Below are 26600 nucleotides of genomic sequence, written 5' to 3' on the forward strand. Positions count from 1 at the left end.
GGGTTTTTAAATGTAATGGCTCAGTCCAGTGGATACCTTCAGTGGCAAGGAGTTATTGTAGTAAATGGAGTGGTGTTACAGTTAAAGCTGACTGAGCATGCTCTGTGGAGACCCTCTGAAGAGGAGGACCGACAGAGGGAGCCACCAGGTCACATGACCGGCGAGGTGAATGTGCATGCAGGGAAAGAAAAGGAATAGAGGAGCTATCTGTTCGACACATTGTCGCTCTATCTCTCTCTCTCTTTCTCTCTCTCTCTCTCTCTGACACACACACTCTCCCTCACACACTCTCTCTCTGACGCCTTCTTCTTCTCAATGGAGGCCATGAGAAGAAAGCAGGTATGATGCTTCCTGGAGGCCCACTAGGGAAAAAACAATGTTAGCTTTATACTCTTCACCATTGGTTTGAGTAGTCTGAGGAGAGCATAGTCTTGCTTCTCAGCTCCTTTTGAGCCATTTTCTAAAGTTACAATCAGTTGGCTTGAGCTCTCGCTGTCTTCACGTTGAGATGATTTGTAAAGTATGCTTCTCGAGTTAGTTGCTGCTGTTTTATCAGCAACTGATTGCTCTTGATTCCTGAAATCAAGGACTTAGTCTCGAGGAGCGGTGATTTCTTTTTTGGTAGCGGTGCTGCTGGATCAAAGAGAGATGTGAGTGTGTCTTGCTGGATCCTGTTGTTGGAGAGAGCTCCTCGTGGATTAGCACAGCTGTATTTAGAGCAATCACAGCATGAGAAATGTGACGTTCGATACATGAAAATGAGCGTCTGAAGAAGTGGAAACTACCCTGAGAGTAGATTTTTAAATCTTACATCCAACACCCTTTTTGTCATACCAGTTCTCTTATCCCTCCTATTTGCTCTATCCCTCATGGTCAGTATATAATTAGGTCCCAGTGGACTGGATGTATAGTGCAGCTTAGGCTATGTAACCAGGAATATACTGGAACATAAGGCTGCAGTGACTGCTTATCAAGCAAAATAATTCATTTTAGACTGCAGTGTGAGTTTCCATGTTTACTGGCTTCGATCTTCTGAGCATCTTTCTGGCTGAGGGCCAGACTGTGCATGTCTCGATCAGTTTGCACAAATAATCACTGGACTGGGTAAATTATTGGTTTATTCCTGTAGTTCATTTGAGATTTTATGCAAAATGGTCTCAAATATTGAGTCATTTTTAAGGATGCCCCATATTTGTGTTTTTTTTATGTTAAGAATAGATTTTTTTAACCAAATTTCTTTGCAACAGTGGTCACCAATTTTAAGGTCAGGATAGAAGAGGCTGCAATAAAAACTCTGAGGGTTCGCAAGATGATTAACAAGTGCTCAAATGAAGTATTTTTCAGACCTTTCTCCAGTCTATGCTTTTTTTCCCTGTGAGGTAATGTATAGTTCAACCTCTTCAGGACTCTTAAAAATGATTCTAATGAAACAATCTGAGAAAGGGAAAATCATTCTTTTGTCAAACAGCTCACAGCCGATAGACGAGGGTTCACAGGTAGGTTTAGAATGCTGGGAAGGCACTTCTTCTTTAGTTGGCTGTGTGAAATGCAATTGTGTACTTTTTAAATCATTGTATCTCATTTGGGTGTTGCCACCTTGTGCGTGTCATTGGCAGTCGAACAGCTGAGTGTGTAATTTGTTTGTGTTTAGGTTGCTCGGACTTGTTTTCAGGCCTCCTGCAGTACATTTTAAGATCACGTGTGAACATCCAGTCCTCGTCGCATACAAGGTTCACATTCTGTTGTAGGGACAGTGAAGTGCTAATGCATTAGAATATTTTATAGCATTAGAAATATAATCTATTAACAGCTTATTTCTAATAATTGCTAAGCTTATTTGTAAAAAAAAAAAATTAAAAAATGTAAACTCTGAACCATTTGGATTCTTATTTTTGCAGCCATAACTGAAGCTTTAGTCTATTTTAATATCTTAAAAAATTAATGTGCTACTTAAGGTTCCTAATCAGCTCTTAGAGCCTTGGCTTCACATTTGGAGCTTCTTTCAGCAGCTTCCACGAGCCTCCAGACCCTTACATTCCCCATCTAGTGGAAAACCGCTGCAATGGCCGCGTTGTTTCAGTAAACAATCTGGTTGCGAAATGGCGGAGATCTGCAGACAGGCTTCTCTGCCTCCCTTCCCCCCTTCTCATTTCTGTCTCCAGTGTGTAAGTTCCACTTTCCACCACTAGGGGGAGGGATGAGGCTGGTGTGTTTTTTTTTTGTGACTGGCTCTCCTCAATCCATGGAAAAAGGAACTTAAGGATTCTTCTTCTCTTTGCCCTCACATGTGCTCACTAGATTCCCTGAGATCATAGACCCAGAGGATTGTCCCAGACTAGATGTTCTTTGGGAAACACCCTCAGATATTGTGCTCACAGCCCGGCTCCTGGCCTGACCTTGTCGCTCAATGACAAGTTGCACTCAGGAGCACGTGTTTGGAGAATGATTTGGGAAATTTGTCCTGATGGATCATTTAGTTTGGCTTGGGGGTCTCGGTTTTATGCAGGTTTCAGGACACATTGCTGTCTGGTACATCTGAGGATTTGACTGGATTTGAAATGTAACTGCTTGAATCAGTTTGTTAAAATTAAACCTTCAGTGCTCTCTGTCTTCGGCAGATCTTGTGCTTGGGCTAGTTTGGGGAAAAAATGTTTCCTCTGCTTTCTTGAGACAATCAGATTCAGCACTTGCTCACTAGATATGACCCCAGCCCCAAGCAGCACGTGTGTGCATGTCTTCCTTTATTCTGCTTGGTATGAGCCTCACATAGGGTGGAGGAGACTATAAACTGTCCCGCTCAGTTCTAAAGGAATGCTGCTCTTCAAGGACAAACTGTTGTAGGGCCACTTTATTTTGACATTTCATCTCAATAGTTGCCCAAGTGTGAAAACATTGCGGTGACTTTGACAAAGTTGGACTCAAAGGGAAAGCAAAAGTGAGGATTCATGATGTGTTTCTTGCAGGCCTCTTTTGTGTCCTTTGGGCCCAATTTCTCAGAGTGAGCACGAGGTTGATGGTCCGCTCAGGAGGAAGAGAGAGTTTATCATTTCCTGGTGCTGCCTCTTCAACTGCTTCCTCCTGTGAGATGTAAATACGGTCTGTGGGTGGCTGAAATTTCTTTTGAAGCTCCGACTGTGCATCTACTGCTCTACTGCTCTACTGGTTGGCTGTAGAAAGAGAGAAGACAGACAATGAAAGTGCATGGGGGTCGCCTTCTTTCTCCTGCCTCACTCTATTGTCTTTGATTCTGACAAAGACATATTACTGAAAAGAGGTTTTTACACAGAATTCAGTGCATAAACGGATGGTTTTATTCTGGTACTCATGCTTGGACCTTGAATTTCTTTTACAGATCCAAAATAAGTAAGTCGATAGAAAATAAATCAATGGCAATTTTCATAATTAAGTAAAAATGCCAAACATTTAGCTGCTTTTGTATCAGTTAATATGTGAACAACCTTTTCAACTAGTCAATTGATCATTTTGTCAATTTTCAGTTTACATGCATATAAAACAGACAAAAGCAGAACATCCTCACAGACAATGTTTGATATCTTTGCTGGATAAATGCCCTAAACAAATAATAGATTATACATATTTTTGCCGTTTTAACTTTCTGTCGATCGAATAATCAAATAATTCAAAGAACTGTTTCTGTGCCGATATTATACTTTGAAAATCTTTGGGTTATGGACTGTTGGTCAGACCAAACGCATGTTTTGAACCTTGGGCTTTGGAAACTTGTGATGGGAACTATTTCCAGACTAACTGATCAATTGAACAAGTTATTGATTTGACAATGAAGATAAAATCATTGTTAGTTGGAACTCTAAATTAGATTTCCCTTGACATGTGTTTTCTTTTTTCATCAGCCCGCTGGTCTAGCCAAGGGCAGCGTGGAGAAGGGTGCATCCACAAAGAAAGAAGAACTTGATGCAGCGAGCAACGGAGAGGAGAAACCAGGTATTCGTCAAATTAAACTTGAAAGCACCTGATTTATGAAAATGATATGTTCACATTGTGATTTGCATTATATCTTTGTTTTTCCTCCTATAGATAGAGACAAAGAGGTAGCAGCCAGACTGGCCTCCTCCCCTCCAGCAGAGACGATGCTAAACGGCGCCGAATGTGACGACACAAGGCACAAGAGCCCGACACACGGCTCTGCAACAGCCAACAACAAGACTTTACTGTTGCTAAATGAAAATGGCACGTCCGACATGGAGCCACCGCATGGTTCTGTTACTGGAAGCAATGGATTAATTCTCACTAAGCAGCAGCAGGAAGGGGGCTCTGCATTGACGGCGAGTTTGGGAGTTTCCCCTCACAGGACTAACTGGTTGCCTTCGGGCTCACCGACAGGTGGACACACGGCCAAATCTCCCCCGGCCTCGGCGTCTGGGTGTGAACAGAGTTCAGGTGCACTAAGGACTGACCCCAGTACAGAGACTACGTCGGGACGGGAGACACCAGACACTAAAAATGGCACGGCCTCGTCTCCTGCCCCGGCTCCAGCACCCGTCACGATACACAGAGCGCGCAAGACCATGTCCAGACCTGCTGTCAGCCAGGCACAAAAGGTAAACCATCAGAATCTAGAGCAGCAGCAGCAGCTCATCAGCCTTTTCTGCGTCGTTGTCTCATTACTTGGGGGGTTATAGTTGACAGTCAATTAGATTTTGATTCTTGGGGTCACGATTCAATTTAAAATGTATTCTGGATTGAGTTCATAGGGGTGCGAATGTCAGGATCTACTTCAGTCTGCTGTGTGCTGATCAAGGTGGTGGGGCAAAGTATGGCATGAAAGTAGAGTATAAGATTCTGGAGTTTTAACTCATTGCAAAAGTGTTAAAACACAAAGGCAAATCTAAGACAAAAGGTAACATCTGTTCCCACTAAACTTGCATAAATAAACACTTTTTACTAAGAAGTTTTTAGTATTTATCAGTGACTTCAAGAATAACAAGTTCAAGTTATAGAGAAAATAGAAATGCTGCATGTTGCATAAATAAAATTGGTATGCGTAGACTACTTCTCACAGAAACTTGCCAATTTCTAAATTTAATTTGACACAATAACACTGTCAAACTGGTATTCTGTGTGATTTCTTTCAACAAATAAAGACTGCCACAACTTAGAGTTGTTTAGGATTACATATATCCGTAGCAATATCGAGGTTCTCTTGTAGAAAAAAAACCTTTTGAATGGATCCAGAATTTTTGAAGATTGCTTGATGAATACATTTCCCCCCCACCCCTAGTTGAAATCATTAACACAATATAAATAACTATATTTTTCTTAGTACACACTAAATGAACAAAGTATGAGAATGCTTTGGACGTACATTACAGCCATATGTGATATTTGAATGTTCTTTATGGGCATTTAATCTTCTGCTAATGGGATTTGCTCGCATTCAGCCACAAGAGCATCAGTGAGGTCCAAAACTGATGTTGGGTGATAAAGCTCAGTCAGTGCTCCAGTTCATCCCAAACATGTTGGATAGGGTTGAGATCAGGACTCTGCGCAGACCAGTCAAGTTCTTCCACACCGAACTGGCTTGTGCCAGACTGCCATGTTAAAACAGGAAAGAGCGTTTTCCAGCACCACTTTCTGAGCTGTGCTTGTTGCAGGAGGACCTTGTTTACTGTAACACACAGTGGTCATTGTCTTCCTGCAGCAGCACACACATCTGTGTGAAAATGAAATGAATCTGTTAAAAGAAACAAATCAGGTATGTTGTGGTGTCTATTGGTAAAACACACAAAGTTGCCTTCCCAGTAACAAACGGACTTAAAGTAAATCCCTCTGCAACACGGTGATCATGCTTGCTTCTGGTTCTTGTTACCTACAGCTTCTTAACAGAGAATTAAGAGAAGCAAAGAGTTCCAAAGTGGAGACTCATGTTGCACCTGACACATCCTCGCAGCAGCCCTCTGCGGAGAACCATCTACCTCAGAGTCCACCGGATATGCCGGCTTCAGCACAAACTGCATCATCAGCTTCACCAGCACCTCCTGCAGCTCCCAGTACACCTCCGGGTTCTGAGGCTTCTCCGGGTTCTGAGGTTTCTCCGGGTTCTGAGGCTCCTCCAGCTCCTCTAGCTCCAACCAAGCTCCAACTAGGTCAGACAGACTCCAGTAACACATGACAGAAACTGACCTACTGTAGAAAAACTGAATTTGTTCTATGGTTTCAGAGAATAAGTAATGAGTGGATCACACCAGAGCATCATGTTTTTTGACAGTTTGCTGTAAATGTGTGTGTTGTTCTCTCGGTACTGTAGCTCCTTACTCAGGAGGGTTGTCATCCCGTAAGAAGAAGAGGAGGATGGGAATGTACAGTCTGGTTCCCAAGAAGAAAACCAAAGTGCTTAAGCAGAGAACTGTGCTGGAAATGTTTAAGGCACTACAACAGTCTGCCAAGAGCCCGCAGGTCTGTGCTCCTCAAACAAACAAATCCAAACCACTTCATGTGGGAAGTTTAAACGTTTTTCTCTGGCACACGTTCATTCACACTTTATTTTTAAACACATTCTACGCTAGGGCTGCAACTAACGATTATTTTCCAGATTAATAGATTCATCGTTTGGTGTACAAAATGGCAGAAAATAGTGATGCCTTTTTAAAATATCTTGTTTTTTTAGTCCAAAACCCAAAGATATTAACTTTAATGTCATTTAATACGTATATGTTTTTATTTAACGGTAGAAGCTAAAGTAAAGACAAGCAGCTGTACACGAACTGTACCTTTTAGAAAAAAACTAAAAGTATCACATTTTGTATGTAAATCATCTGATGAGAGTAAGCACGTTTTACAATCTGACCAGGTGTTTGATGACAGTATATATTGGGGCATATTTTGAGATTGTTATGATCATCATGTAGTCCTGTCTTGTCTCACAGAGTAAAGAGGTAGCGAACATAAATGGGGAGAAGGTGGAAAATGCATCTGAGGAGGATGAGTCCGAGGAGGTGGAGTCTGAGGAAGAGGAGCGACAGCAGCCAGCAGGAGAACCCGTCACTGTTGTCCAGGAAGCAGCATCTGAGCCCATCTCTCAGGTTGGAACAGAAAACATCCCGACATCACAAGTGATCCATTTTATGCAAAGTGCAGAACTTGTTTTAAATGTTTTTATTGTGTGCAGAAAGTAGAAGGAGCTTTTCAATCTTTATTTAAGTCAGGCAGCAACTGTGTTCCTTTTGGGAAATATACTGATAATTAGAGTCTTAAAAGGTTTCAGTGTTGTTGGAATACACTGAAGGCTTGCACCTGAAATGTTTCAGTCAGTTAAACAGTTTCTCCATCGGTATCACGGTGTGACTCTCATGTGTTAGAGTGAAGCTTGTTTCAATATGTCACGTGTTAAAAGCTGGTGATGAACTCTGTTTTGTGTTTGCTGTGGAGGTGGGAGATGAGCAGGAGTCTGAAGAGTCTGCAGAAGAAGAGGGAGAGGAGGAGGGCACAGAGTCCGACTTGGTGAGACCATCATTACTCAACCTTCATCTCACATCACTTCCCTCTTCTCAAAGTCAAGGGTTTTCTTTTAATGGGTTTTTGAATAGATGCCTGAAATAAGGTCTGTGGCTAACACAAGCTTAAGAGAATTTCACATTTAGTTCTACAACATAAAATATGTCAATAAACAACCCACTCTTGAATATTGAAGCTTTTACGTGTCTTAGAAAAAGCGGTCGCTAACAAGTGGCTAAATGACACGACAGAGGTTGTCTGGGACATTAAGCGTCATCACTATTCCGCCTTTACAGCCTTATTGTGTTTATACTCGCACTCTTCCAAACTATTCTAACTCATCTTTTAGATTTATCAGTTAATCACACATTACAACTCCAAGTTGGAAGCTTAGTGGTGGTGATGTTGAAGTCATGCGACTGTGGTGTAGTTAATTTATATCCCAACGCTAGCTTTTTACTTGTATTTTCATTTGTGAAGATTATATTGCTGATCAAAACGTGTAAGCATCATAAAGTTTTGTTTGCCACAAAGCTTATTTTCTGGAATAATCTAAATACCAATGGAAAAATTCAATTGTATTTTTTAGAAGGGAGCCAGAGCAATGCTAACTTCCGAGTTAGCCTTCAAAAAGACATTATCCCTGCAGCGCTCTGTTACAGAAGACGGAAGCGTTTTTAAAATCATCTCTGTATCCGTCGCTCAGAGCACAGAGTCCAGTCTGAAGAAGAAGTTGAAAAAGAAAATAAAGAGAGACGGTGCGTGGCTCAAGCCGTCCAGGAAACGGAAGAGGAGGATAAAAGCCAAAGGTGATCACCGCCCCGTCACACTCACACCTGTAGAGAGCCATCCTGTCACACTCACACCTGTACAGAGTCATCCTGTCACACTCACACCTGTACAGAGTCATCCTGTCACACTCACACCTGTACAGAGTCATCCTGTCACACTCACACCTGTACAGAGTCATCCTGTCACACTCACACCTGTACAGAATCATCCTGTCACACTCACACCTGTACAGAATCATCCAGTCACACTCACACCTGTACAGAGTCATCCTGTCACACTCACACCTGTACAGAGTCATCCTGTCACACTCACACCTGTACAGAATCATCCAGTCACACTCACACCTGTACAGAGTCATCCTGTCACACTCACACCTGTACAGAGTCATCCTGTCACACTCACACCTGTACAGAGTCATCCTGTCACACTCACACCTGTACAGAATCATCCAGTCACACTCACACCTGTACAGAGTCATCCTGTCACACTCACACCTGTACAGAATCATCCAGTCACACTCACACCTGTACAGAGTCATCCTGTCACACTCACACCTGTACAGAATCATCCAGTCACACTCACACCTGTACAGAGTCATCCTGTCACACTCACACCTGTACAGAATCATCCAGTCACACTCACACCTGTACAGAATCATCCAGTCACACTCACACCTGTACAGAATCATCCAGTCACACTCACACCTGTACAGAGTCATCCTGTCACACTCACACCTGTACAGAATCATCCAGTCACACTCCCACCTGTACAGAATCATCCTGTCACACTCACACCTGTACAGAGTCATCCTGTCACACTCACACCTGTACAGAATCATCCAGTCACACTCACACCTGTACAGAGTCATCCTGTCACACTCCCACCTGTACAGAGTCATCCTGTCACACTCACACCTGTACAGAGTCATCCTGTCACACTCTCACCTGTACAGAGTCATCATGTCACACTCTCACCTGTACAGAGTCATCATGTCACACTCTCACCTGTACAGAATCATCCTGTCACACTCACACCTGTACAGAGTCATCCTGTCACACTCACACCTGTACAGAGTCATCCTGTCACACTCTCACCTGTACAGAGTCATCCTGTCACACTCCCACCTGTACAGAATCATCCTGTCACACTCACACCTGTACAGAGTCATCCTGTCACACTCTCACCTGTACAGAATCATCCTGTCACACTCACACCTGTACAGAGTCATCCTGTCACACTCACACCTGTACAGAGTCATCCTGTCACACTCTCACCTGTACAGAGTCATCATGTCACACTCTCACCTGTACAGAATCATCATGTCACACTCTCACCTGTACAGAGTCATCATGTCACACTCTCACCTGTACAGAGTCATCCTGTCACACTCTCACCTGTACAGAGTCATCATATCACACTCTCACCTGTACAGAGTCATCCTGTCACACTCTCACCTGTACAGAGTCATCCTGTCACACTCTCACCTGTACAGAGTCATCCTGTCACACTCTCACCTGTACAGACCTTCATTCGTCAGTTAAACTCACTTTCCAAACTATGTTCATATTTTCAGAATTTAAATTTTAACCTTTAATTGACTGTTGCCTCTGTGTTTAGTGTCCTGTAAGTCTGTAACTTTGTATGGTACTGTTACCATCTGATCAGGTCTCTCTTGAGAATGAGACCCTGTGTCTCAATGAGGTTTTACCTGTATAAATAAAGGCTAAAAATAAAATAATAATTCTATTGAGATTCCATCGTGACCAGACATCTGCTTTTATTGGCTAAAATGTACAAAAAACATTTTTACTGTTAATATTTATTATAGCTTCAAGCTGAATATGAACTCTGAACTGCAAGGGATCTTTAGCACAGCTAAGCCCTGATGAGACAAGGGTTATACATTCTTTTGCACACATCTTTATATTTACAGTATGTAATATTGTACACAATTCATGTACAATAAACATAATTTCTTAAACATTTTTAATGTTCCAAAACACTGTTTGGTCGATTTAGCTGTGTCTGTATTTCCATTAGCTGTTAGCTGTTAGCAACAAACACCGTCCAAAACAGTCTTGAAGAGAGTAGTGAGGAGTCAGCAGAAAGTGACTGTTTTATACAGTCAGTAAAATGATTGGTCCAGTAGTATGCCAGATTAGCAGTGGACAGAGACCGAGATGACACACACACACACACACACACACACACCACACCACACCACACCACACACACACACACACACACACACACACACACACACACACAAAACCAATTGCAAGATCTCATAACATAATAACAGATAATAACTATAGAAGTAAAAATAGAGACTATACAAGAGCACTAATGTCTTTATTGCTCAAGTTTTGTATTCTTAATTTTCTTTCTCTTTGCGACTAGCTTGACTGTGATGGTGATTTGAAGCATTTTGTCGTTCTGCTCAGAACTAGAGGCGGTGGATCAGCCTCAAGCTTCAGCTCAGGCCGGCGATGGCAAGGAGCGCACACAGATTTCCTCACCTGAGTCTGTCAACCTCAGCCAGCCCCAAGAGGCGGCGGCTGCCTCACAGAACAAAGGTGAGTTTAGAATGAAACTTGTAAACATTCTTCACAATAACCCATCCCATGTGTTTAACCCACCACAGTCACACATTTGTGTCTTGCCATTTAGATCAGGGGTATTCAACTAAAATTCTAAGAGGTCCGGAGCATCATAATGTCTCACTTGCGTTATGAATTAGTGTGATATATATTGAAGTAGCCTAGTAGCTGTATCACCGTCTGCACGTCATCAACAGCTGACTGTCAAATCTAATAAAGAAAGTACAATTTAAAAACATTTCGACAATATTTATTGTGACTTAACATTGAACTATACAGATATATATATATATATATATATATATATATATATATATATTACTGTAGATATGTATAATGTTCTTCTCGGGCTGCATTTAAAAATAACATTGAGAAAATAAATAAAATAGCTGTAGAAAAATTGTGCATCTAAAAATCTTAAAGTGCTTAATCTTAGAAAAATAAAGTGTAGCAGCAGCTTGCGTTTCCCTTTTTCTTTAACTGTTACACATCTTGATTTAACTCTCAACCAATGTTACAATAAATCAGTCTCAACACATCTTAACAATTGAACAGTTTAACCCAGACTAGCTCATCCTGGGTCAAACTGTTCTCTGTGGCTGATGATGCTGACAGGTGGCCAGACTTGAGTGGGTATGTTTGGTCAAAAACGTTGTGCTTTGTATCATAGTGGCGTTTCACATCACCACTTGTAATGAGCACCACGGTCTCTGAGCATGAGACACTGGTGTTGTGCTCCCAGTGGGAAGGATGAACATGAATGAGTCCATTCTGGGTTGAAAGCTCTGTTGACTTCTCTCTTGGAGAGCGCCATGAGTAGTTAATGTTCTCTCCCTGTCTGCCGCTCACTCGTCTCTTCGTCTGTGTTTCTCTCCCTTTCTCCGTCTTCTCTCCCTGTATCGCTAACTCGTCTTTCCATCTGTCACTCGCCTCTCGCCTCATCTGTCTGTATTCAGAGTCGCAATGTTTGCCGATTGGAATGCACAGATTTGATTGGCCGAGTAGCATCACGTGGGATGGCTTAACTCGCATGCAATTGGTCTGTGAGTTTCCTGAACCGCTAAACCAGTGCCGTAAAAACGGAAAAAGCTGCAGCGGTTAAAATAGAAGCGCCCCGTCAAATTTGAAAAATGTATTGATTATAGGTCCGGGTCCGGATAGGTCGGCGTCTGGGTCCAGACTCGGACCGCGGTCCGTCTGTTAGTGACCCCTGATTTAGATGCTTTCCTTAACTTCACATGTGATCCATATAATTAGAACATTTGGATGTGGTTCCTCCATTAACAGTACTTATGTTTTAAGCATGGTTCCCTTAGATCAGGGGTGTCAAACTCATTTTAGTTCAGGGGCCACATACAGCACAATTTGATCTCAAGTGGGCCGGACCAGTAAAATCATAACATAATAACCTGTAAATAACGACAACTCCAAATGTTTCCCTTTGTTTTAGTGCAAAAAAGTACATTCTGAAAATGTTCAAATGTAATGAACTATCTTTTTACAACCTGAAATGTCTTAAGAAGAAAAGTTGCAATTTCAACAATAGTATTAGTTTATCATTTACACATGTGCATTACAACTTGCAGATCACAGTGTGTCTACAAAGGCACAAACATTTTTGTCACAGGTATCTGGAACAGTATTTTACTTTATGATCAAAACAAATAATTTTTACCCTTTGCAAAGTCATCCCGCGGGCCAGATTGGACCCTCTGGCGGGCCGGTTTTGGCCCCCGGGCCGCATGTTTGTCACCCCTGCCTTAGATCCTTGAAACGATGTGAATTTAAGGGAAATAAAATCAAGGCCTTGAAAGTTTTTGAAAATAGACATAGTGCTTGCATTTATATATTGAATATGAAGTTCCATTGATTGCCTGCCAGTTCTCATTCAAAGAATTCTCAGTGTTAATTCATTTTGATCGGTTTCTCAAACTATGCCGCTTTGGGCCCTTGAATTTGAGGAAATTTGCCCTGGTGTTAGACAATTTTACGGGTGCCGGTTATTTTGCCTCAGCCAATCAGTAGCGAGGGGTATATCCCTCTTGTGACATCCTGTTTAGTCGACACGGAAGCTGTCGTAGCGATTGCCAGGAACAGTTAGATGGTCATGTTGATTTGAAGATCTATTGTAAAGTTTATTTTCGGAGTTGTTAATTCTGTAAGTAGTCAAACAACAACCTATAGTAGCAAATGAAATAATCCTGATAAAAACTGACCCGGTGTGTTGTTTTTGCTTTAAGGCAGGGGTCGGGAACCTATGCATGCAATATATGGCTCGCAGACAGTTTTGAGCTGACATTTTTTAACATGATTAACATTATACTGTGTCATTTTAAAATAAAACATTTAGCAGCAGATTTTTTTGTTTGTTCTCCCCGCTCCTTTCCTCTGCCCTGTCTTTGACTGTAAGTGTGTGAGCACGTGAGTCCATGTGTCAGGGGCGGAGCCCCGCCCTTCGCGAAACAGCAGAGGAGAAACAAGCAGTAGCAAGCAAAGCAAGCAGTAGACCAGGGGTGTCAAACTCAATCACAGAGAGGGCCAACAAAAACTGGGACTACGTCCTGTGTGGGTTTTTGTTCATCTTCATCACAGAGAAAAGCTGCTCACACAGGTGTGTGCTTCCAAACATGCAAAGCATCAGCAGGAAGGAGGGTTGAGGCATAATTTCTGGGATGAAGCTTGGAAACTGTGCAGCGCCCACAGAGTCATACTTTGCCTTGAGTGTGTCATTACAGTGGAGGTCAATCAGCTCCATTTGGATGTTCACAGGTGCTGTTTCCACGTCAACTGCAAACGGATTTCTGAGCAGTTCATTCTTTATTTCTGAGCTGCAAAGTTGGCAATTGCGCTCAGTTCATCAGCAGAATGCTGTCAGGAACACAGCGGTGGACATGGTTTGTCAGTGTTTGGAAACACGTAGTGACCAAAGTTTCCTTCTGCATCAGAGTCTCCCACAGGCAGCTTGACTTGGAACGCTCTCACTGCATCATACATGTCCGTGATCACACAGCCCTGAAGCTGGAGGTTTAACAGTGAGATGCTTTGTTATGTCGCACAAACAGTCCAGCTCACATCGTCCCAGAGATCTGTGGTGTGTTTCCCTTTGCTTCCAAAAACTGGCAGATTTCCTCATGCAACTCGAAAAATCTATTCAGCACTTTGCCTCGACTCAGCCATCGCATCGCCATGTTCAGGAAATACTTAAATTGGCTCTTATAAAGTTAACTGTCTGTGTTACGGTGCTTATTACATGTTCCATCTCCAGAGCTTTACAACACAGCACTTCCTGGTGTATGATGCAGTGATACACCGTCATCTGCATCTTCTCCCGCATCCTGCCCACTAATTTCCTCTTTTCACCGCATCGCAGGTGCTCCATCTGTCAGTCCAATCAGTTTGTCTCGGGACAGTTTCATTTCTCACACATTTAGATACTTCCTCAAATGTGTATTTTCCCGTGGTTGTGCCATGCTTTGATTTAATTACCAAAACCGGTGGGCCAGTTATGATAGACATATGATATTTTCTCGTGGGCCAGATATAATTGCCTTGAGTTTCACACCCGTGCAGTAAACACTGAAACTTGCACATAAATGAGATAAATAACATAGCGTTTTGTTTATTTAATAAAAGAGCACCTATTTACTCTGAGACGTGTTATACTTAAAAAATGCACACATAAAGTTGCATTCATTTATTAAATATATGGCTCTCAAGGAAATACAATAAAAAATATTTGGTTTTTATGGCTCTCCCAGCCAAAAAGGTTCCCGACCCCTGCTTTAAGGTCATTCATTGTGACCCCAGATCGGATTCATGGGCAGGGGTGTGGCAGCAGCATTGATGTCTGCACAGTGTCTTTTTTTTTGTTACTGCTACTTGGGGGCGCTGGAGTCAGAAGTTTAAAATTCCAACCATAGCGGCTTTAAGAAGATGTAATGCAATCGACAGCACAGATTCAAAGACTGCCAAAAGATGAAAGGGAAGACGTTTACCAACCAAGCATATGGTTTTCTGAATGGAACGTGGTGAGGCTGCCCAGAGACCCTACTCTCTCTCTCAATACAGGCAGGAATTCCCATAAGAACGTCTTTAATAAGACCTGTCATCCATGAGTAAGCTTTTGGTGTTTGTACAAAGTAATGTTACTACACCAGCGTCATGCATTATGTGTATATAGTACATCTGTATGCCAGGAAACTCTGGCCTCATTTCAGTGCCTGCAGACTCCAGACTGCTGCATCATACAGGTCAGTCGATTCCAGCAACTTTACTCAACAACTGTTGTTGTTGTTTGTCATGCCTGTTCGTAGAGCTTGGTATCAAACTTCAAATTGGTAGAAACAAAAATACGTTTGAAGCGCTGTATTGAAAGTTCGCATAGAATGCCAGGTCTGATTTGTAATCTGATTTAAATCCGAATTGTGTGAATTTCAAAGTTAAATCTTGTGCAGATGCTTCTGTTCCGATAACATTTAGAGCAAAAGGAGTTTGACTTCACTGGATTGATAAAAAAAATATGGTTTTGAAGAAAAACATGTTTATTTTTCTCAAAGTAAGAAAAGGGAAAATAATAATTTTGGTATCTGTACAAAAAACCAGGTATCATACTAGCACACGTATGAACACATTGGAAACAAAGCCTAACCTGTTAGTGGTTTATCTACTGAAAAAGAAACTCATTTAAACTGATATTGAGGTGAATGAAGGTAAAGTCAGTCTTTGTTTCCTTTGCAGACGCTTCAGGGTCAGCGATGGAGGAGGCTCAGGAGCTTCCGCTCTGCAGCTGCCGCATGGAGACGCCCAAGAGTCGAGAGATCCTCACCCTGGCAGACAGGAAGTGCATGGCCACAGAGAGCGTTGATGGGCAGCTGACGCGCTGCCAGGGTGCCATACTGAAACATGAAATGATGCGTCCCTCCAACTCTGTTCAGCTGCTGGTTCTGTGCGAGGATCACCGCAACGGCATGGTGAAGCACCAGTCGTGCCCCGGCTGTGGCTTCTTCTGCAGGGCTGTGAGTACACACACACACACACACACACACACACACACACACACACACACACACACACACACACACACAGAGTTTCAGGCCTTCAGCTCCAGTTTGATCATCTCAATGGAATGTATGTAGATTGCTGCGGGCTGTCAAGAGAGGAGTCTACTGAGTGTAGAACCATTTATACAAGCAATTGTTCTACTTTTGAACACAGTATGTTGCAATTAACTGAATGATAAAGATGATATTGAGGTGAGGTGGTTCGGGCATCTAGTAAGGATGCCACCTGGACGCCTCCCTAGGGAGGTGTTCTAGGCACGTCCAACTGGGAGGAGACCCTGGGGAAGACCCAGGACTCGGTGGAGAGATTATATCTCCTCACTGGCCTGGGCACGCCTCGGGATCCCCCAGTTGGAGCTGGAGAATGTGGCCCAGAGAAGGGAAGATTGGGGTTCCTTACTGGAGCTGCTGCCCCCGCGACCCGACCCCGGATAAGCGGTAGACGATGGATGAATGGATGGATAAAGATGGAATGCTTTGGAGAACATGGAACAATAAATTAGCATTATGTAACTACGTTACGTTAAATGCACACTTGCTGCTGATGAGGTGGTGGTGGTGGTCTAGTGGTACGGCTTCCAAACAGAACACCAGATGGTTGTGAGTTCAATACCAGGTCTGCCACCTGAGCAAGGTACTTAACCCTGAGTTGCTCCAGGGAAGACTGTCCCTGTAGTTAGTTCACTGTAAGTCGCTCTTAATGACCTGTAATGTAATGTAAAAGAGCCCTTGAGCAAGACGGTGAACCAACCGTTCAACGGCAACCATTGCTGTTTCAATCCCTGTTTGTGAGGAGGATAGCAAAGGAAAGCAAAGCCAGCGTTTAAAGTTACCGGAAACTTGCTTTAAAATCACAATTCTTCCATATTTACATGTGATTAAGTGAAAATAGCTGCCATTACATTATTCATTAGGGAGAAAAACGTATCTTTTGCTCCACAAAACTCCAACACCAGTCAGAGAGGACTTTTGTGTTTTGCTTATGGAGACTTTTATCTTTTCACTGTGCAGGGGACCTTCATGGAGTGCCAACCAGACCTCAGCATCTCTCACCGTTTCCATCGTGCTTGTGCCTCGGTGCTGAAAGGTCAAAGCTTCTGTCCTCACTGCGGAGAGGAGGCCGGTAAGGCCAAGGAGGTCACCATCGCCAAGGCCGACACCACCTCCACCGTGCCCCCCGCGCTCGCACACGGACCTGCTACACCCGGGGTCCCTGAGGGCCGAGCAGACACCACCACTGGCAGGTAAAGTACCACCCGTGGTGTCAAGATAGGGAGTTATTGGACGTGATGATCAAAGGGTGTACCATGCTCCTGGTGAGAGACATGATATAGTAGCCTACTGGTGAATATGGATGAACCCGTGTACTGGCAGCATTTAGACAAATGTCCTCATTTTATAGGTGTTCAATAATGAGCCCCAAAGTAGACTTGTACTGAATAGTTTGAAGCTTCATTCATAATGCTGACATTTGAATTCTAAATCAACATTTGACTATTCAGTATTTATTTCTTTTCATTCTTTTTAACCAGTTTTTTCTGCACAGTTGCAGATAAAGATGAGGCTTCACTAATATTATTTATTATACTATTTGTAGAATTATATTCCAGTGGTGGCTGCGTAGGATTGAACCAGATTTGTGTGATCCAAACATTTCCAATAACTCCCAAAACGTTGTCAAGGTCAAAAGTCAACTTTAGTTTTTCTAAATAAATATTGTGCTTTAGTCCATATTTGTTGGTGTTTAGCCTTTCAAAAACAAAATGTTCACTGCGGTCAAATATCAGCTTGTTCTCCTGCCTGCCGCTCACAAAGGGAGGCACGCCCTGACGACTTATATTCAAGAAAGATAACTAACTCATTTAATCTAATGTATCACTTACAACCCTACCCCAAAGAAAAGTCATTCTAAAACACTTTTCTTCTACTCTTTTTGTTGTGCAGCTCTTCTCGTATGGCTGTGGGGGCTGAAGTCAGCGGCCAGGCCGACAGCTCACTGTCCATTCGTTCTGCACACGGACTCGACACCTCTGCTGTTCCTGGGTCATCCAGGACCGCATCCCTGCTGGCTGGGACGGGACCAACGCTGCCACCCACAATCCCCCAAGGACCACCGAGAGAGACTCTAGAGAGTATCCTGGTGGCTCTTGACACAGACAAGTAAGTTCGACCACGAGGGTGTGGTCATGTTTTGTCAGCAGAAAAGCCCGGACCTTTGAGGCAAACATGGAAAACAACTCACACTTTTTTTCTTGTGCGTCTTTCGATCAGACCCAAGAAGCTGCGTTTTCACCCCAAGCAACTTTACCTCTCAGCCAAACAGGGAGAACTCAAGAAGGTCTTGCATATGTTGGGTATGTTAACCCCTCCTGTGAAAATCTTCTTTTCATCTTGTGGTTCTTTATATGCAAACAAACGTTTAGTATCCAAATGCTTTTTAATGAAGTGGTTTGCTTCTCCATTTACCTTCCAGTGGACGGTATCGACCCTAACTTTAAGATGGAATCTCAGAACAAGCGCACCCCGCTCCACGCTGCAGCTGAGGGAGGATACAAAGACATCTGCCACATGCTCGTACAGGTTAGACTTGTTTACTGATTGCCTTTCAGTCCTGCCTGGTACTGACTCCTGTGGTACTTTAATTTAGATCCTTAATGTCAAATGGTAAATAAAAAATGCCCCTTCAGGCTGGCGCAAACTTGGACATGTGTGACGAAGACCAGCGGACGCCACTGATGGAGGCCTGTGAGAACAACTACATGGAGACGGTCCAGTACCTGCTGAGAGCTGGAGCCAGCGCCACACACAAGGTAAACCTTCGTCTAGATTCTCCGGGGCATCAGAGCCAGTGACACTGATGAGTGGAATCAGAATGTAATTTGACCTTTCTATACTGGTGCCCTCTCTGAACTTATTAGATTCAAGATGTTAAAGTGGTTTCTTGCTTCCTCGTATGTATATACCAAAGGTGACACATTGTTAATACCACACATGTGCTTTCACAGGGTTTGTGGCCTGATTTTAACTTAAAACCCATTCATATCCAAAGTCATTCTCTTAACTTTTCATTTATTGTATTTGTTCTCATATGTAGCCCCTTTGCTGAATGTTGTAAAACTTTAAAATTGTTTTATCTGCCATCTTTAACGTGTAAAGCACTTCTTGAAAGCACTGTAAGTTTGTTTCGAAAAGTGCAATATAAATAAATATTACTTATTGTTATTTATGAAATGAGACTTGGAGTCAATAATTGTCTTCTCTGCTGCTCTCAGGATGTTGAAGGGTTCACGTGTCTCCACCTAGCGGCAAAGTCTGGTCATTACAACATTGTTGAGCACCTTCTGACCACAGGATTTATCAACATCAACTGTCAGGTTGGTACAGTTTCACGTTCTCCTTTCAGTCATGTTGATCCTCTGAGCTGTACTACAGTGCTTTCACATCAGCTGTTGTGTGTGTTTTTGCTCATCATTCAGTAGCATTTGATGCTTCTGTCCAATCACTTTCTCCTCTAGCTGATCACGTGTCTGCCTGTCTGGCTATACAGAGATGCACATGTCTGGTTAGGTAGTTGAAGGCATATAGCTAATTGTTGGAAATGCTTAAGCAGAGTTCTGTAATACTTTTTTGACATTTGACTGAGTCTTTTTCCATTAGCTGTGCTGTCATGGGACTAACTCATTTAATTTGATGAATCACTTTATTCAAATCGAGGATTTTGTTTGAGGATTTTTAAAATGACACCATAAACTATGGAGACATTTGAAGAAAATCAATACATTTGATTAGAAAGCGGCTCCTTCAGAAGCACTCAACATTTTTTTCTAGAGTTGTACAGTGAGTATTTAAATGTAAGTGTTCTGTATGGACTACAGGCTTCCTTCAAATGCACTTTGATACCAGTAAATTAGATCAGGTCAGGAAAGACTGCACTGATGTCATGTAGGTATGATTCAGCTTCACTCGGCTGATCAGTTTGCTGAGCTTGACAGTCTTATTGTCCCTCAGGATGATGGAGGTTGGACAGCCATGATCTGGGCGACAGAGTACAAACACGCGGACCAGGTGAAGCTGCTTCTGTGCAAAGGAGCCAACATCAGCATCAGGGACAAGGTTGGCTAACAAGTCCACTCTGTGTTTCACATGCTCTACAGGAGAATCGAATATTGTGTAATTGTTGGTTTGTGTTTGTTTTTGTTCTCTAGGAAGAGAACATCTGCCTTCACTGGGCGGCGTTCTCCGGTAGCGTGGAGATCGCCGAGCTGCTTCTGAACGCACGCTGCGACCTCCAGGCTGTCAACATCCACGGAGACTCTCCTCTACACATCGCTGCTCGGGAGAATCGCTTAGAATGTGTCACGTAAGTTGCTGCCTCCAGGAAAGAAAAAGAAAACGTTTGGAGAAAATCAAATAAGTTGGTTTTTGAACTGTCGTTAAAAACAAGAGGATTGACTCAAAGAAGCATTTAAAGAAGTGGCTTGTTGATCAGAAGAATGTGGTCTCCTCAGGCTTTTCCTGACTCGAGGAGCAGATGTGTTTCTGAAGAACCGCGAGGGAGAAACTCCTCCAGACTGCTGCAGCCACAACTCCAAGGCCTGGGCAGCCCTGCAGACCAACAGGAGGGAGAGGGACGCCAAGAACAGCAGGACTCAATCGAGTGGAGGAGAAAGTCCTTCAGAGGTCGGAATCATACTGTGTTTTTTAAAGGGGCTGCTTTGGGGCCGGTATAGAATGCTATCTGTGTGTTTGAGGCTTATTAGGTGGTATTTATATTTGTACACAGCCTATGCATCACCTTTTTCCCCATTGACAGCCCCTAACCATCTGTTCACAGTGACATAGCTCTGGGGCAGGAGAGCGTTCCCCTTCCCTGTGTCAACTCTGTGGACAGTGAACCTTACCCAGACGACTACAAATACATCCCTGAAAACTGCGTCACCTCCCCCATGAACATCGACAGGAACATAACACACTTACAGGTGACACTTCATGAGCTGTTTGAAAGGAAACAAAGAGACTTTCCCTCTGTGATTGGCAGTGTGAAGTGACCAGTATTCTTTTCTCTCTTTACCCATGGCTAACAGTACTGTGTTTGTAAAGAAGACTGTTCGACAAGTATCTGCATGTGTGGACAACTCAGCCTGCGCTGCTGGTACGACAAGGTAAGGTTGGATGTCTTCAGGGACACGCCGCAGTCTTCTTCCTGTCACATTCTTCTCACTGTGGCCTCACTTTTCACTGCAAATATATACAAGTCCTGCACCTCTATAGAAACAGCACAACAATGGAACTCAAATGTTTTTGTGCACTATAACACATTTATTTTGCCATAAATAATCTTTTTTTTAAAGAAGAAGAAATGGAAGTTGAATTTCTTTGATCATTTATTCAACACATTGAAGAAGAAAAAAGGAATTTTTACAAAGTTATCAATATACAGGAAGAAATGGGGGCTCCTAATGCTACACATATTGAAGCTCTCCTCTCTGTAAACAGAATCTTTGTCATGTGACTGTTGATCTCAGTCGAGTCATTCATCTCTACGCTGAGCAGCGCAGAATGTAATGTTTGTTACAGGATGTGATTGGTGCAAATGGCTTATTTTTGGGGAAATGTTAAATGAAACGTGTAGAATAAAGTGATTCTGATTAAATATCACTTTTTACGCTTGGGTTTGTTTACTTTTCCTGATGGAAGTGTTCATCACACATGATACGTTCAAGGACCATCTAGATTTGAAAATCCGACAATACTTTCAGTTGTCACTCTTTCTGGCTGTGATCAACGGTGTCATTGTTGGCAGTTTGTAAAAGAAAACATGCCTTTTAAACCCGCTGCAGGGTTTTTGAGGATCAGAGGGTAAACAAGATGTATCAGAATGTATTTGGACACCTGATCCAGCAAATACCATGAAGAACAGCACCAGACCAAAAGTACATGAGCAGAGGGTCCACATACCATGTAGCGTATAATACTATTTACAAATCATGCAGTCTTGACGATCATGAAGATATATATATATATATACTGTGTATAATATGTCTTGTTTGTGGTGTTCAGAAGGGTCGCCTGCTCCCTGAGTTCTGTCGTGAGGAGCCTCCTCTCATCTTTGAGTGTAACCATGCGTGCTCCTGTTGGAGGACCTGCAAGAACCGTGTAGTGCAAAATGGCATCAGGTATTCACAGCTCATCTCAATGTGTTTACAAATAAGAACAACTTTGTGCAATCTTCAGTAGATAATAGCTGGAATATAGATGATCTTTCCTTCTGTATTGTGGTTTCTGTTTTTGTCTGTAAGTTACCTTCTATGGTAATGGACTGTGCGAGGAAGCACTATTCAAACTTCTCATTGTAACTATCTTACTTAAGGCAGTGAGGTGTGTTGAGGTAAATATCTGCTTATAAAATGGTAACATAAAGATGCTGTGTCTCTTCCAGGACCAGGCTTCAGCTCTACAGGACCAGTAAGAAGGGCTGGGGTGTCCGCGCAGTACAAGACATACCACAGGGGACCTTCGTATGCGAGTAAGTCCCTTTACAAATACAGGCGTGTTGTGTCACTTTCTCCCCAATTTGAAAAACCTTCTACTCACACATGCACACTGCATCTCCTGCCAGATGGTAGCAGCTGAAGTGCTGTCGGTGTCACGGAGGTGTTTTGCTGATGTGCCAGTCACTTCACTATTTTTGCCAGATGTTTTTTAGGGTTTTGTGTTCCATTTCATATATGTGTTGGCTAACACTAAAGAAATACCTCTTGGCAGTTAAGAAACAACAAACTCTTGATCTAAACGTTGTTGGTTTAATAAAATGTTTTCACGCTGAGCTCCAGTCAGTTTGCTGGACTTTTACTTTCATTGACTTGTATGTGTTGGCAAAGAAAGTAACTTCAAGGATAAGTTAACATTATTTATAGCTCAAAATCACAAATAAAACATTTGCCTGAGGGAGATTTACAATCTGTACAGCATACGATACAGCTGGTGGTACTCGATATAGTTTTTTAATTGTGCGTCCCTTGAAAAGACCAAAACCACGGGTCCGTCCCTCAGCCCCAAGTCCATCTGTTCCTCCTCAGCATGTAAATCTTTGAAACCACCTATTAATACATAGTTTGATATTTACTAACGACTCTGTTATTTCCTATAACAGCTGGTCACGGCAGTTTTAAGCAAACACTTGAATACAGGAGGGAATATGTGGCGACTATTTTCAGTTGTGAATTAATACACAGTTGGTGCTCTCGTGAGTATTTCCAGCCGCAGCAGGACGGTGTGTGTTGTATTGAGTCAAAACAAACTACAGTGTGTGTGTGTGCTCACGGTGATGAAGGAACGAGGCACACAGTGCAGCAGTGTGACTCACTGATGTGTTTTTAACAGTGTTTGGACAACAATGGAGCTCTATGGCACGAAGGGAGAAGACTGTGATACACACACATACGAAACTTACATTAAATCAATTAATCGTTTGTTTTCATCTGTTAACGTCACTGTTGTCATGTTCACTGTTGTCATGTTCACTGTTGTCATGTTCACTGTTGTCATGTTCACTGTTGTCATGTTCACTGTTGTCATGTTCACTGTTGTCACTGCTGTTTTAAAAGTTGGTGTCTGGACTCTGGAGCGTGTCACCGGCAACATTTTGTAATCTTTCAGTGTTCAACTCATTGCAGTGAATACATTTAATTAATATATCAAAAACATTACATGTGACAATTACTAATTCTAGTTCCTTATTCTGTGTTTAAATGCAGAAGTAATCATTTTACAACCATGAAAAAACAATATGAAAAACAATATTCTTTTGTCTCTGCAATGACTTTTACACGTTTGCGTTTGTAATCATGCAAAAGAGCAGCAGCAGCCTTCTCTTTTAAATAAGATGATATGAGAAGCCATGTGAAAGATGTCCCCAGTGTTCACCTCACTGTTGGTTCGTTATTACAGCGAGATAAAGACGTTTTATTTAGTCCTGTCTGTGAAAACGGTGACAACATATGTATACACATATTTCTCACTGCTCATTAAAACAAATATTCCCGGGACACTAAACAAAACAGAATTATTAAGCTTGATGGATACATTGTCGGCTTGATAAACCGATAAAGTAAAATATCTTTTAGTAAAGACCAGACAGTTGATTTGGGATTATAGAATGTTTTCTTCCACTCACTCAGTGTTGACTAATGTGTGTGTGGTGTTATTTATTTGATTTAAAAATAACCTTTTGGGTTATCACTTTTCAAATATTAGAAGATTCATCCCAAGTTTACCAGCAGGGATGTGAAATCTTTGAAGCTCAGTATCTCAGAACTGCAGTCTTCCCAAATCCAACCTTATAATTCCACATTAATGGAGTGTTGACATGTGGTGAACAGCGTCAGCATTAAAAGGTTTCAGTGATGTCTGCAGCTACTGACGGATCACCTGCTTTTGAACAGGTACGTGGGGGAGATCATCTCCGAGGCAGAAGCAGAGATGAGGCAGAATGACACGTACCTGTTCAGCCTGGATGATAAGGTAACGCACCACTGTGTTATTAACATCATGTTTCTCTATATTAATGTTTCATTTCTCCTTTCAGCTGAGCACTTAGTTCATTTTTTTAGTTTGAGTCTTTGATTTATCTTCTCTCCCAGCCACAAGATCAATACTGCATCGATGCTCGTTTCTATGGAAACATCAGCCGCTTCCTCAATCACATGTGCGAGCCCAACTTGTTTGCCTGTCGAGTGTTCACGACGCACCAGGACCTTCGTTTCCCACACATTGCCTTCTTTGCCAGTGAAAACATCAAGGCTGGAGAGGAGCTTGGGTAACGCTTTTTACATTTTTTTTTTATATATTGTTGATCAATTTAAGACACAGATACAGGATTTTTGAGTTAAACGAATAATTTGATGCCAATGATGATGGAATAAGATATCGTGGGCTTTAAGTTTGAGAATTGACACAATTAAAGGCCAAATTAATATTTAACACAAAACATTAACGGCTCAGAATCTTAAAGTTGTAAATTTACAGGGAAAAGACTATTCTGAGATTAAAGTGGTATAAAAAAAAAAAAATCAAGATACAGCCTGGCTTCACTTTGCAAGGTTGGATCACCTCATCACATCACTGACGCCACCGGTAAACAGGTTGTTTTTAAACCTACATCCCCTAATATGCCGTCGTAGTGATATGCGATGAACCGGCAAGCCCTGGAAGTTAAAGGAAGTTTTTGATGCCGACATGTTTCTATAATCATTTGCGTTGTCATCCTCCCTTCTCAGATTTAACTATGGCGACCACTTCTGGGAAGTCAAAAGCAAGCTGTTCAGCTGCGAATGCGGCTCTTCTAAGTGCAAGTACTCGTCAGCGGCCATGGCGTCGCTGCAGGCGGACAGCACCCCGGAGCAGCAGCAGCAGCCCAGTGCGTCGCCTGACACCAGCTCCTCCAACAGTCCCTCCAGTCCTTCCTAAAAGTCTCCTCACACTAAGCTTCATGCTACATGTACACACGCCTGGTGGACACACACAGGCACCTCCCTCCTCCCTCCTTGAACTTTGAACTTTTATCAGTGAACTTGTACTGTATCTCCATTTCTGATTAAAGCCCCCGACCATGGGCCGTTGTGAGAACACGTAAAACGTTGTCACGCACAACTGGATGCACAATCAAATCCTGGAGGAACTTCCTGCTCCTTTATTCCACCGTGAGAAACATGAACAGCAGGGGGCAGCGACAGCACGCACAGCAAATATCACAGGGACAATAAAACATTCTTTACATGTTATACATAACTTCAATGGGAGAGAGAAATGTGCATTTAGTCTTTTTTTAAGATGATTGGTTGAAATTGTTAAATGGCTTTTCTTATTGAGTCATGATCAAGGGACTTTGAGGTCGGGGGTGAGGGTATCGTTGTCTTTTGCAAAGACAACCTCAGCATACAGCTGGGCTTAACTTGTTTGACCTTTGCGGTCATTTATCATGAACCATTCCAGCAAGATTACTGATAAATATTGAACTATGTTGCCACTTCTTTGTGTCACTTCATCTTTGTTGCAGTGTTTGAACAGCCACGTCCACCGTAGTTGATTATAAATGAATGAATTAACTGAAATGATTGGAAAGAGAAAGACGAGGTGGAAAGTGGACTGTTTTTTTTTAAGTTGTGAGTGAGAGCAAGATGCTGTACCATTCCTCAAGAATGAGGCGTTTCTAGTCTGAATCCTTTTTCATTAAGCATGTTTAAGGGGATCTTAACGTGTCGCAAGAATTGATTAAACTGAAATGGAGTTTAAAAAAACAACAAGAAAATGGTGCTGACAAAGGTTTTTACTTTTGTTTTCATTTTTATTACCCAAGTGAACATAGTTTGTAAGATAAGAGAACGTTTTACATTTTTTATGTTTAATTTTAACTCAATTTTCTAAGCGTAGTTACTGTAGTTAGGCTATTTCTAATTTAGTTTCATGATTTTGCAGACAGAAGCCAACCCCTCTTTTTAAATGTTGTTAGTAAAGCAGTGACTGTTGTGCAAAGTCTTGAAAGGTATAAATGAAAAAAAAAAAAGTTATAAAAATGCACTTCATAACGTTCTGTTACATATTTCTGGACCGTGAATCATCCATCTAAATGGTTGTATCTTTTTCAATAAATTTACTACTAATGCATTTATTCTGA

The 26600-nt window shown here is 42.2% G+C and overlaps 1 protein-coding gene across 1 annotated transcript; it reads left to right on the plus strand.

The window, feature by feature from the left end:
- On the plus strand, positions 1 to 26600 carry ehmt1b (euchromatic histone-lysine N-methyltransferase 1b). The gene is given in 27 exon segments (XM_029444303.1): positions 1 to 165; positions 3873 to 3963; positions 4057 to 4580; positions 5855 to 6125; positions 6287 to 6435; positions 6906 to 7061; positions 7408 to 7479; positions 8180 to 8282; positions 10710 to 10841; positions 15603 to 15880; positions 16937 to 17169; positions 17870 to 18085; positions 18197 to 18279; positions 18399 to 18505; positions 18613 to 18735; positions 19198 to 19299; positions 19934 to 20038; positions 20131 to 20285; positions 20434 to 20559; positions 20561 to 20605; positions 20760 to 20904; positions 21010 to 21087; positions 21986 to 22101; positions 22365 to 22451; positions 24370 to 24448; positions 24568 to 24743; positions 25204 to 26600. Coding segments are annotated over 27 exon segments (4092 nt in total). The 5' UTR covers positions 1 to 15; the 3' UTR covers positions 25394 to 26600.

The sequence above is a fragment of the Cottoperca gobio genome, chromosome 12, assembly GCF_900634415.1.
Source record: "Cottoperca gobio chromosome 12, fCotGob3.1, whole genome shotgun sequence".
Lineage (NCBI taxonomy): Eukaryota > Metazoa > Chordata > Actinopteri > Perciformes > Bovichtidae > Cottoperca > Cottoperca gobio.